A 14,282-nucleotide genomic window follows, 5' to 3' on the forward strand; every position below is an offset into this window, starting at 1 on the left:
TTTTTAACATATAATTAGGATCAGACTGTATTTAGAAAACCACACTTGAGGATGTGATCACCTTTTATCTTTTGGCTTGTTCAAAGAATTCGGGTTGAAAATGCTGAGCAAGTTGTTATGATGATTAAGATGTATTTATTGTGACACTTCGGTATTTGTTTTTTGTGTTTCTTTAAGGTACCGTCACACTAAACTATATCGCTAGCGATCCGTGACGTTGCAGCGTCCTGGATAGCGATATCGTTCAGTTTGACACGCAGCAGCGATCAGAATCCTGCTGTGATGTCGTTGGTCGCTGCAGAAAGTCCAGCACTTTATTTCGTCGCTGTACTTCCTGCTGAAATTGCTGAATCGGCGTGTGTGACGATGTCTTCGCCGATAACCAGGGTAAACATCGGGTTACTAAGCGCAGGGCCGCGCTTAGTAACCCGATGTTTACCCTGGTTACCAGCCTAAAAGTAAAAAAAACCAAACACTACATACTTACCTTCCGGTGTCTGTCCCTCGGCGCTGTGCTTCTCTGCCCTGTGTAAGCACAGCGGCCGGAAAGCAGAGCGGTGACGTCACCGCTGTGCTTTCCGGCCGCTGTGCTTACACAGGGCAGAGAAGCACAGCGCAGAGGGACAGACAGCGGAAGGTAAGTATGTAGTGTTTGTTTTTTTTTTACTTTTACGCTGGTAACCAGGGTAAACATCGGGTTACTAAGCGCGGCCCTGCGCTTAGTAACCCGATGTTTACCCTGGTTACCGGCATAGTTGGTCGCTGGAGAGCTGTCTGTGTGACAGCTCTCCAGCGACCAAAAAGCGACGCTGCAACGATCCGGATCGTTGTCGGTATCGCTGCAGCGTCGCTTACTGTGACGGTACCTTTATTGTTGCATATAAATGTTGAATTCAATAAGTTGTAATTTGAAAAGAAAAAAGGAAGAAACTCACACAAACCTAAAATCAGATGATTCAAGGCTTAAAAAAAAAAAAATACAAATTTGATAGATCCCAAGTTGAGTCCCTGTACAAATATAAACAAGGACACGAGTTACACACATGCATGTTTTCACAATTTTAAAACATACGTTTTTTTCAGAATTGCGCATCAAAATTTTTAATTTGATTTCTACAAAACAAAATATAAAGAAACATAGTCTTGTGACATATCAAATGAAAGATGGTACCATTCTGAGAAAAATGATGCCTCTTCCACCTCTATATCTTAATTCTAGCCCGAGATATGATAAAAAATGTAAAGCCATACCAGGCCAAAATCCGCGCTTTTTCAAAACTTTAAAAATCTGTAAAAAATTAACTCATGAAGAAAAAAATTCTAAACTTTTAATTTGTAATTAACTAAAGTTGTACTTCATAAAAACAAAAAAATAAAAAAAATCTAAAGACGTAAGGTAAAAAAAATATTCATATTTGGATCACTTGATATGGAATGACCCTACTGGTTACATAAAATGCATTTTATGTCCAAAGATCCTAATAAGTTCTATGAGGAAAGATTGTCTCTATAAATAATCTGTTCTTACATCTTCATTGTTCTAATGAGACATACGGTAATTTTACGTAGGTCTAGTGATAGGAAAGAATTAAACTTGGCCGTACATTACCAAACCTGCAGCTTTTGAGTTGTGTTGGGGACAACTGGCTGACTTTTTAATGTGGTGGTGTCCTGATTTCCTCTGTCTGAAGAAAAGGTGTAAGGCTAGGGTCACATTGCGTTAAAGCAGTCCGTTTAGCGCATAGCGCTACGGACTGCGCTAACGCAATGTCCCAAAAGGGATCGCATTTGGCGATCCTGCTAGCGCAGACACCCGATCAAGCAGCGTCCGCGGTCCGTCCGAAACTAACGAGACATCGCTAGCGCGTGCCGAAAATGGCATGCGCTAGAAATCTGTTAGCACATTGTAGTCAATGGGTGCGCTAATGGATCCGTTGCATGGCGTTAATTGCGACAATTTCGCCATGTAACAGAGTCCGCTAGCGTTAACCCATTAACGCAATGTGAACCTAGCCTTAGACATGTAAAGTATATGGAGTAGCTCATGGTCTACGACAAGCAGTTAATATCTGTGACATTTAATACATCTATCCTTCCTGTTAAAGCAGAATACCATTCATCTTCTCCAATACTGAGGGCAGTTCCTCCAAGACGTACCGCTTCTAACATAAGTACAATGAAGCAAGCTTCAACACAGATGCCCAGGGCTGGTCCTCAGACTCAGAGAGTTTGTAAGTGTCATTTTCAGGATCTTAAAGTGTTAAATTCCTAGTGTGACTGGGACATCTACCCAACGGGGGACATCATCTTTCTCATAGTTAATAAGGGATGCCGAAAGTGACAACCTTCCTAAATGAGCGTGTCAAAAAGTTGCACCACCTGCATTTACACATTATTTACCATGTGAAGCATTAAAGGGAATCGGTCACCAGGTTTTTTTTCAACCCCATCTGAGAGCATCATGATGTAAGGAAAGAGACCCTGGTGATTTAGCACTTAAGCTGCTTGCTGCAGTTTTGATAAGGGGTCATTCCATTTCAGGGAACCAATGCAATTTTCCTCTGTTTTAAATTCTTTTGAGATTTTGTTCTTTGGTAAGAGAATGCATCACTAACACATTGGGGGCAGTTTAATACACAAAAATGACATGACAGGTTCCCTTTAACTCAGGTGGAGATTGTGGACAAGAATACATTTCACCCAGTAGAAAGGACACGTTGATGATAAAAGGTCAGTGGAAAGACTTACCGGTACTATTAATTGTTTAAGACTAGTGATGAGCAAGTATACTTGTTGCTCAGGTGGTCTCCGAGTATTTCAGTGTTCTCTGAGATTTAGTTTTTGTTGATGCAGCTGCATGATTTGTGGCTGATAGCTTAAATACATGTGGGGAGTCCTAAGCAACCAGGCAACCCCCATATGTACTCAGGCTGGCTAGCAGCCGTAAATCATGCAGCTTCGTTGACAAAAAAATCTCCGAGCAGTTACAAATACTCGGTGACCACCCGAGCATACTCGCTCATCAATAGTTAAGACCAGTTCGTATTGTTTTATTTTATAGCTTGATGATTTAACTACTGTACTATTCTTTTTTTTTTTTTAAAAGCTTGAAAAAGGACATGTCTAGTGACATAATAATAAAAAAAAATTGTTACATGTATATTTAAAAATGTGTAAAACATATTGATTCTTCTTTTAAATTTACTATTAAACATGATTAGGATGAGACGGTATTAAAAAAAAAAAAAAATCACACTTGGAAATATGATCTTACCGAGATCCCAACTTAAACTCCTGTGCTAATGTAACCAAGAACACATTTTAGAAATACAGTACAGACCAAAAGTTTGGACACACCTTCTCATTTAAAGATTTTTCTGTATTTTCAGGACTATGAACATTGTACATTCACACTAAAGGCATCAAAACTATGAATTAACACACGTGGAATTATATACTTAACTAGCTGAAGAGCCCGGCGTTGCCTGGGCATAGTAAATATCTGTGGTTAGTTATAGCACGTCACTTCTCTTATTTTCCCATCACGCCTCTCATTTTCCCAATCACATCTCTCATTTTCTCCCTCACACCTCTCATTTTCTCCCTCACTCCTCTCATTCCCCCCTAACACTTGTCATTTCGACCTCACATCTGTCATTTTCCGATCACTCCACTATTTTCCCTCACTCCTCTCATTTTGCACTCACACCTTTTCATCTCACACCTATCATTTTCACCTCAGTATATACATGTTTGTCATCTCCCTTATATATAGTATACACCTGTATGTCATCTCCTGTATATAGTATATACCTGTATGTCATCTCCCCTGTATATAGTATATACCTGCTGTGTGTCATCTCCTCCTATATATACAGGAACACATGGGCTACTTGCACAGTGAACAAGTCTGTATGATCATGTTCACACACCACCAAGAAACCTGAAGACACAAAAGAGAATAGTGAAACCAAAAACACTCAGTTTGAAAAAATGTTGCAGTAATCCGCAAGTGCTAGTAAAAGATGTAAAAAACAGGGTATTTGGTTGATACGTTTTTTGCAAAAAATGTATACTAAGCTGCTCTACCAATCTTCACGGTATACCCTTATCAGAGCAGTCCTAACTAATGTATGCAATCCCTATCTGATGTATTTAAAAACCTGATCATCTGTATATAACCTGTGTGAACAGGGTTCAGAGAGGAAAAATCCATGTGTGCATACAGGGTAGAACAGCTTTTGTGCAGATAGCCCAAGTATATATATAGTATATACCTGTATGTCATCTCCTCCTATATATAGTATATACCTGTATGTCATCTCCTTCTATATATAGTATATACCTGTATGTCATCTCCTCCTGTATATAGTATATACCTGTATGTCATCTCCCCTGTATATAGTATATACCTGTATGTCATCTTCTATATATAGCATATACCTGTATGTCATCTCCTCCTGTATATAGTATATACCTGTAGGTAATCTGCTCCTGTATATAGTATATACCTGTGTGTCATCTCCTCCTGTATATAGTATATACCTGTATGTCATCTCCTCCTGTATATAGTATGTACCTGTGTCATCTCTCCTGTATATAGTATATATCTGTGTGTCATCTCCCCTGTATATAGTATATACCTGTGTGATCTCCTGTATTAGACCTCGTTAACACCTTATTTGCTCAGTATTTTTACCTCTGTATTTGTAAGATAAATTGGCAGCCTGATAAATCCCCAGCCAACAGGAAGCCCTCCCCCTGGCAGTATATATTAGCTCACACATAAACATAATAGACAGGTCATGTGACTGACAGCTGCTGTATTTCCTATATGGTACATTTGTTGCTCTTGTAGTTTGTCTGCTTATTAATCAGATTTTTATTTTTGAAGGATAATACCAGACTTGTGTGTGTTTTAGGGCGAGTTTCGTTTGTCAAGTTGTGTGTGTTGAGTTGCGTGTGGCATGTAGCGACTTTTGTGAGATGAGTTTTGTGTGGCAACATGCATGTAGCAACTTTTTGTGTGTCGAGTTGCATGTGACAGGTTAGTGTAGCAAGTTGTGTGCAGCAAGTTTTGCGCATGGCGAGATTTGCGCATGGTGAGTTTTATGTCTGGTGCCTTTTCAGTATGTGCAAGTTTTGTGTGAGGCAACTTTTGCATGTGTTGCAAATTTTGTGAATGTGGCAATTTTTCCGCGTGTGCAAGTTTTGCGTGTGGCGAGTTTTCCATGAGGTGAGTTTTGCACTTGTGGCGAGTTTTGCGTGAGCCTAGTATTTGCATGTGGCGAGTTTTGCGCGTGGCGAGTTTTGAGCGGCGACTTTTGTGTTTCGACTTTTATGTGGCGAGGTTGGTGTATGTGTGGTGAAATGTGTGCTGAGGGTGGTATATGTGTTCAAGCACGTGGTAGTGTGTGGCGCATTTTGTGTGTGTGTTCATATCCCCATGTGTGGTGAGTATCTCATGTCGGGGCCCCACCTTAGCAACTGTACGGTATATACTCTTTGGCGCCATCGCTCTCATTCTTTAAGTCCCCCTTGTTCACATCTGGCAGCTGTCAATTTGCCTCCAACACTTTTCCTTTCTCTTTTCCCCATTATGTAGATAGGGGCAAAATTGTTTGGTGAATTGGAAAGCGCGGGGTTAAAATTTCACCTCACAACGTAGCCTATGACGCTCTCAGGGTCCAGACGTGTGACTGTGCAAAATTTTGTTTCTGTAGCTGCGACGCCTCCACCACTTTTCCTTTCACTTTTTTCCCCATTATGTAAATAGGGGCAAAATTGTTTGGTGAATTGGAAAGCGCGGGGTTAAAATTTCACCTCACAACATAGCCTATGACGCTCTCGGGGTCCAGACGTGTGACTGTGCAAAACTTTGTGGCTTTAGCTGCGACGGTGCAGATGCCAATCCCGGACACACACACACACACACACACACACACACACACACACACACACACACACACACACACACACACACACACACACACACACACACACACACACACACACACACACACACACACACACACACACACACTCAGCTTTATATAGTAGATTTCAATTGTTTCACACTTTTTTGTTATGTCTTATATTCTAGGTTCTTCAAAGTAGCCACCTTTTGCTTTTGATGACTTTGCACACTCTTGGCATTCTCTTAATGAGCTTCAAGAGGTAGTCACCGGGAATGGTTTTCACTTCACAGGTGTGCCCTGTCAGGTTTAATAAGTGGGATTTCTTGCCTTATAAATGGTGTTGGGACCATCAGTTGTGTTGTGCAGAAGTCCGGTGGATACACAGCTGATAATCCTACTGAATAGACTGATAGCTGTTTTTTTCTTGCCATAATACAAATTCTAAGTAAAGAAAAACGAGTGGCCATCATTACTTTAAGAAATGAAGGTCAGTCAGTCTGAAAAATTGGGAAAACTTTGAAAGTGTCCCCAAGTGCAGTTGCAAAAACCATCAAGCGCTACAAAGAAACTGGCTCACATGAGGACCGCCCCAGGAAAGGAAGACCAAGAGTCGCCTCTGCTTCTGAGGATAAGTTTATCCGAGTCACCAGCCTCAGAAATCGCAGGTTATCAGCAGCTCAGATTAGAGACCAGGTCAATGCCACACAGAGTTCTAGCAGCAGACACATCTCTACAACATCTGTTAAGAGGAGACTTTGTGCAGCAGGCCTTCTTGGTAAAATAGCTGCTAGGAAACCACTGCTAAGGACAGGCAACAAGCAAAAGTGACTTGTTTGGGCTAAAGAACACAAGGAATGGACATTAGACCAGTGGAAATCTGTGCTTTGGTCTGATGAGTCCAAATTTGAGATCTTTGGTTCCAACCACCGTGTCTTTGTGTGATGCAGAAAAGGTGAACGGATGACTCTACATGCCTGGTTCACACCGTGAAGCATGGAGGAGGAGGTGTGATGGTGTGTCGGTGCATTGCTGGTGACACTGTTGGGGATTTATTCAAAATTGAAGGCATACTGAACCAGCATGGCTACCACAGCATCTTGCAGCGGCATGCTTTTCCATCCGATTTGCGTTTAGTTGGACCATCATTTATTTTGCAACAGGACAATGACCCCAAACACACCTCCAGGCTGTGTAAGGGCTATTTGACCAAGAAGGAGAGTGATGGGCTGCTACACCAGATGACCTGGCCTCCACAGTCACCAGACCTGAACCTAATCGAGATGGTTTGGGGTGAGCTGGACCGCAGAGTGAAGGCAAAAGGGCCAACAAGTGCTAAGCATCTCTGGGAACTCCTTCAAGATTGTTGGAAGACCATTCCCGGTGACTACCTCTTGAAGCTCATCAAGAGAATGCTGAGAGTGCGCAAAGCAGTCATCAAACAAAAAATGGCTACTTTGAAGAACCTAGAATATAAGACACAATTTCAGTTGTTTCACACTTTTTTATTAAGTATATAATTCCACATGTGTTAATTCATAGTTTTGATGCCTTCAGTGTGAATGTACAATTTTCTTAGTCATGAAAATACAGAAAAATCTTTAAATGAGAAGGTGTCCAAAGATATGGTCTGTACTGTATATAACATTGTTTTCCCAATATCTACCGTCTCCTAGTGTATCCTCACCCATCCGCTGTAGACTGTGAGCCCTCGCGGGCAGGGTCCTCTTTCTCTGTACTTGTGTGCGCGTTGGCGCTGTAATAATGACTAATATCACCCATCAAAATTTTGAATTTGACGTTTCAAAAACAATATATTAAGTCTTGTATCCTATCAATTTAAAGCTTGTACAATTCTAAACAAATTGGTACCTCTCCCATCTCTTTATCTTATTTCTAGCCTGAGAGAGGATGATAAAAGTAAAATCATACAAGCTCCAAAAAAAACTAAGAAAATGAATATCCTTAAAGTAAGTTCCCACTACGTGTTTTTTCAGCATTTTTTTCTGCAGCAAAACCTTATCTCTTGGCAGGAAAGAAGCTGCAGGAAAAGAAGCATGTTCTTCGCTGCGATTTTGGCATGCTAGATTTGTCTTTTGTGCATGCTGATAGTTTAGTGTTGGAAAAAAAAGTCCCTTTTCATAGAATCAGGTTTTGGCACAAAAAATGCAGCATAACAGGATACCTGCATTTTTAGTGTGTTTTTTCAACATTTTTTCGCCACCCATTCAAGACAATGTGTGAAAAACACTGAAATAAGTGACATGCTTTATGTCCAAAAAAACATGCAAAGCACGAAATACGGATGACCGAAAAACCCAATGTGTGTGCATGAGATTTCTGAAATCTCATAGGCTTTGCTGGTACTGTAAAAAACAGCTGAACATTAGCATTTAAAAGAGCAGCAAACATGCCTAGTGTGAACTTAGCCTAAGCTGTCAAGTAAGAAAAAAAATTCAAATTTGTATCACTTGAAATAAAATGACCATAAGATCTGTTTTATCAGCTACAGATCAACAATTTCTCTAAATGCAGAGTTCTGTATAACCCTGCACACCCCATTGACTTTCTGCCTATGCACAGTGTACACAGAAAGCTGTCAGTGGTGAAGGTGCGGTTATACAATGCTCATGACTATGGAGGAGTACATGGCTCATGTATACTAGTGTTATAGGGATGAAATGATAAAACTGTGATTTTATCAAAACTACAGCAAGCAGCCCAATGAGTGACACATTGTTGGAATCGGGGTGCGTCTCTCTAAATTATGCTGCTATCAGATTAGGTGATATGATTCCCTTTAATGACTGCATTGGTAACTCTTTAGCTCCTTATCTGCTGTATGTATATTATAAGTATTGATAAATATCATTTGGCATTGAAGTAGTTTTGTCACGTTTGTTGCAAGTTACACATTTTACCATCCGCTTTTGCACAGTATTTTTCTTCTATAATAAACGTTTTGGCTTAATTTTGCTCTCTGCTTAGCAAATATAGGCACTCAGACGGCTGGTGCTCGGGCCCAAGCTAACCCGCTTCTGCGCACAATGACACAATACAGATATTCTTGTTCGGTCCGAAATGCGCAGCCAGTTGTGAACAATGTGCACCTACAGCAGGTACTGCATTATATCTGACTGTTTTTGCTTTAAGCAATCTCTGCGTATTGTTAACTCCATGTAATCTGTAATGGCTAATATTTATTAGAAAAGTAGATATTTCTGTAGATAAAATGTGCTCTTTACTTTTTAACTAGAAGTACTCCTCAAAATTAAAAGAATTATGTATTGGAAAGAAATAACAGATTGGTCTTCTACCTTTACATATGTAATGCAGGAGTATATGTTGCAAAGCCCCTTTAAAATGCCATAGGAGTCTCAGAAGGTGGTTTTGTGAGGCATATGGGAGCGTAGGACTGATATTTAGATTTTATGATGAGCATTCAGTATGGACGTTTGTCAGCCAGCGATGACCAGATCATTGAAAGTATTGTGTGTTCCAGACTTGCTACAACTTCTTACAATACAGTAAGTGGAGGTTTGGGTTGTGTACCTATATAATATGAAAAATCCAGTATTTTAACCCCTTAGTGACGGAGCCAAATTTTTTAGATCTGACCAGTGTCACTTTATGTGGTAATAACTCTGCAACGCTTCAACCAGCAATTTTTCATTCTTTTAAGGAAATTAACAAAATGTATTTTTTTAGGGACCTATCCATGTTTGAAGTGACTTTAGGGGTCCCATATATTGGGAAACCCCCCAAAGTGATACCATTTTAAAAACAGCACCCCCTGACATATTGAAAACTGCTGTCCTGACCTGGTGGTTAAGGAAGCAATGTAAGCCGCCTTAGCTGGGAGATCTCACACCTCATGCAACACCTCCATTTTTTATTTATTTTTTTCAATCCAGCCACACTCAGATGGCACAAACATCAGTTTCATACTGTAATATTGGTAGAAAAATGTAAGTAAATTATCACAGGTAGTTGACTGAAATTAAGTGCAGGCCTGCCTGTCTGAGAGACCTACTTACATGGGCAACCCACCAGATTGAGACCCAAGTCTCTACATTCAAAAAAATAATTGTCACACACCTCTTAAGTGGCATGGATTTCAACAAACTAGAAATAGTCTAATAGGCCTCTGACACACCTTGCATCACAGGCAACACACCAGATGGAGACCCAACTTGGAGTCTCCACATTTCAAAAAATTATTTAACATCAGCAGCAGTAATAACAGCAGGCACAGAAGACATCACAAACATGGCACAGACTTTAATAACGCAAGATCAATACATGACAATAAAAACTACACCATCGCCTAGTCTACCCAATCTGCGACTGGGGTGCAAAAGTCGTCGGAGGTCCATGACTTGTTCATTTTAAGGAAAGTTAGGCGGTCTACGCTTTGAGGTGACATCCAAATACGCTTATCAGTCAGAACACCACCAGCATCGCTGAAAACACGTTCTGAGAGAACTCTGGCTGTCGGGCATCGCAAAAAGGCATGACAGGTGAGCTCAGGCCACTCTTCCATTTTTGAAGACCAAAATATAAAAGGGTCCAAACCCCTCTGATGGCATTGATATTGAACTCCTCTCCTGTCATTCACAACGTTTCAGACTTAGTAACATAGTAACATAGTAACATAGTTAGTAAGGCCGAAAAAAGACATTTGTCCATCCAGTTCAGCCTATATTCCATCATAATAAATACCCAGATCTACGTCCATCTACAGAACCTAATAATTGTATGATACAATATTGTTCTGCTCCAGGAAGACATCCAGGCCTCTCTTGAACCCCTCGACTGAGTTCGCCATCACCACCTCCTCAGGCAAGCAATTCCAGATTCTCACTGCCCTAACAGTAAAGAATCCTCTTCTATGTTGGTGGAAAAACCTTCTCTCCTCCAGACGCAAAGAATGCCCCCTTGTGCCCGTCACCTTCCTTGGTATAAACAGATCCTCAGCGAGATATTTGTATTGTCCCCTTATATACTTATACATGGTTATTAGATCGCCCCTCAGTCGTCTTTTTTCTAGACTAAATAATCCTAATTTCGCTAATCTATCTGGGTATTGTAGTTCTCCCATCCCCTTTATTAATTTTGTTGCCCTCCTTTGTACTCTCTCTAGTTCCATTATATCCTTCCTGAGCACTGGTGCCCAAAACTGGACACAGTACTCCATGTGCGGTCTAACTAGGGATTTGTACAGAGGCAGTATAATGCTCTCATCATGTGTATCCAGACCTCTTTTAATGCACCCCATGATCCTGTTTGCCTTGGCAGCTGCTGCCTGGCACTGGCTGCTCCAGGTAAGTTTATCATTAACTAGGATCCCCAAGTCCTTCTCCCTGTCAGATTTACCCAGTGGTTTCCCGTTCAGTGTGTAATGGTGATATTGATTCCCTCTTCCCATGTGTATAACCTTACATTTATCATTGTTAAACCTCATCTGCCACCTTTCAGCCCAAGTTTCCAACTTATCCAGATCCATCTGTAGCAGAATACTATCTTCTCTTGTATTAACTGCTTTACATAGTTTTGTATCATCTGCAAATATCGATATTTTACTGTGTAAACCTTCTACCAGATCATTAATGAATATGTTGAAGAGAACAGGTCCCAATACTGACCCCTGCGGTACCCCACTGGTCACAGCGACCCAGTTAGAGACTATACCATTTATAACCACCCTCTGCTTTCTATCACTAAGCCAGTTACTAACCCATTTACACACATTTTCCCCCAGACCAAGCATTCTCATTTTGTGTACCAACCTCTTGTGCGGCACGGTATCAAACGCTTTGGAAAAATCGAGATATACCACGTCCAATGACTCACCGTGGTCCAGTCTATAGCTTACCTCTTCATAAAAACTGATTAGATTGGTTTGACAGGAGCGATTTCTCATAAACCCATGCTGATATGGAGTTAAACAGTTATTCTCATTGAGATAATCCAGAATAACATCCCTCAGAAACCCTTCAAATATTTTACCAACAATAGAGGTTAGACTTACTGGCCTATAATTTCCAGGTTCACTTTTAGAGCCCTTTTTGAATATTGGCACCACATTTGCTATGCGCCAGTCCTGCGGAACAGACCCTGTCGCTATAGAGTCACTAAAAATAAGAAATAATGGTTTATCTATTACATTACTTAGTTCTCTTAGTACTCGTGGGTGTATGCCATCCGGACCCGGAGATTTATCTATTTTAATCTTATTTAGCCGGTTTCGCACCTCTTCTTGGGTTAGATTGGTGACCCTTAATATAGGGTTTTCATTGTTTCTTGGGATTTCACCTAGCATTTCATTTTCCACCGTGAATACCGTGGAGAAGAAGGTGTTTAATATGTTAGCTTTTTCCTCGTCATCTACAACCATTCTTTCCTCACTATTTTTTAAGGGGCCTACATTTTCAGTTTTTATTCTTTTACTATTAATATAGTTGAAGAACAGTTTGGGATTAGTTTTACTCTCCTTAGCAATGTGCTTCTCTGTTTCCTTTTTGGCAGCTTTAATTAGTTTTTTAGATAAAGTATTTTTCTCCCTATAGTTTTTTTAGAGCTTCAATGGTGCCATCCTGCTTTAGTAGTGCAAATGCTTTCTTTTTACTGTTAATTGCCTGTCTTACTTCTTTGTTTAGCCACATTGGGTTTTTCCTATTTCTAGTCCTTTTATTCCCACAAGGTATAAACCGCTTACACTGCCTATTTAGGATGTTCTTAAACATTTCCCATTTATTATCTGTATTCTCATTTCTGAGGATATTGTCCCAGTCTACCAGATTAAGGGCATCTCTAAGCTGTTCAAACTTTGCCTTCCTAAAGTTCAGTGTTTTTGTGACTCCCTGACAAGTCCCCCTAGTGAAAGACAGGTGAAACTGTACAATATTGTGGTCGCTATTTCCTAGATGCCCGACCACCTGCAGATTTGTTATTCTGTCAGGTCTATTAGATAGTATTAGGTCTAAAAGTGCTGCTCCTCTGGTTGGATTCTGCACCAATTGTGAAAGATAATTTTTCTTGGTTATTAGCAGAAACCTGTTGCCTTTATGGGTTTCACAGGTTTCTGTTTCCCAGTTAATATCCGGGTAGTTAAAGTCCCCCATAACCAGGACCTCATTATGGGTTGCAGCTTCATCTATCTGCTTTAGAAGTAGACTTTCCATGCTTTCTGTTATATTTGGGGGTTTGTAACAGACCCCAATGAGAATTTTGTTACCATTTTTCCCTCCATGAATTTCAACCCATATGGACTCGACATCCTCATTCCCTTCGCTAATATCCTCCCTTAAAGTGGACTTTAGACAAGACTTTACATAGAGACAAACCCCTCCTCCTCTCCGATTTTTACGATCCTTTCTAAACAGACTGTAACCCTGTAAGTTAACTGCCCAGTCATAGCTTTCATCTAACCATGTCTCGGTTATTCCCACTATGTCAAAGTTACCTGTAGATATTTCTGCTTCTAGTTCTTCCATCTTGTTTGTCAGGCTTCTGGCGTTTGCGAGCATGCAGTTTAGAGGATTTTGTTTTGTTCCAATCTCCTCACTGTGGATTGTTTTAGAAATGTTCTTACCTCCCTTCTGAGTATGTTTTCCTGGGTCGTCTTTGTTCGAGTCTAATGTTTTTCTTCCCGTCCCCTCTTCTTCTAGTTTAACGCCCTCCTGATGAGTGTAGCGAGTCTTCTGGCGAATGTGTGTTTCCCAGGTTTGTTGAGGTGTAGTCCGTCTCTGGCGAGGAGTCCATCATACCAGTAATTCACACCGTGGTCCAGGAATCCAAATCCTTGTTGTCTGCACCATCGTCTTAGCCAGTTGTTTGCATCAAGGATCCTGTTCCATCTCCTGGTGCCATGCCCGTCTACTGGAAGGATAGAAGAAAAAACTACCTGTGCATCCAGTTCCTTTACTTTCTTCCCCAACTCTTCAAAGTCCTTGCAGATTGTCGGTAGGTCCTTCCTTGCCGTGTCATTGGTGCCAACATGTATCAGAAGAAATGGGTGGACGTCCTTGGAGCTGAAGAGCTTTGGTATCCTATCGGTCACATCCTTGATCATCGCACCTGGAAGGCAGCATACTTCTCTTGCAGTTATGTCCGGTCTGCAGATGGCTGCTTCGGTGCCTCTCAGTAGTGAGTCTCCCACCACCACCACTCTTCGTTGCTTCTTGGCTGTACTTTTTGCTGTCACTTGTTGCTGTGTGCCCTTTTCTTTTTTTGCTTGCTGGTATTGCTTCATTCTTAGGTGTGCCATCTTCATCCTCTACAAAGATTTGATATCGGTTCTTCAGTTGTGTGGTTGGTGATTTCTCCATGGTCTTCTTGCTTCTTTTGGTCACATGCTTCCACTCA

The 14,282-nt window shown here is 40.8% G+C and overlaps 1 protein-coding gene across 2 annotated transcripts in view; it reads left to right on the forward strand.

Annotated features, from left to right (window-relative positions):
* The window catches only part of LOC138664784 (embryonic polyadenylate-binding protein), a 148,990-nt gene that overhangs the window by 107,542 nt on the left and 27,166 nt on the right, over positions 1 to 14,282 (forward strand). Inside the window, exons 10-11 of one of the 2 annotated variants that reach the window (XM_069751756.1) lie at positions 2,106 to 2,231; positions 8,904 to 9,034. In XM_069751756.1, the coding sequence (XP_069607857.1) occupies positions 2,106 to 2,231; positions 8,904 to 9,034 (257 nt within the window). The remainder of the gene's footprint in view (positions 1 to 2,105; positions 2,232 to 8,903; positions 9,035 to 14,282) is intronic. The other variant, XM_069751757.1, reaches the window with a different exon arrangement.

The sequence above is a fragment of the Ranitomeya imitator genome, chromosome 2, assembly GCF_032444005.1.
Source record: "Ranitomeya imitator isolate aRanImi1 chromosome 2, aRanImi1.pri, whole genome shotgun sequence".
Taxonomy (NCBI): domain Eukaryota; kingdom Metazoa; phylum Chordata; class Amphibia; order Anura; family Dendrobatidae; genus Ranitomeya; species Ranitomeya imitator.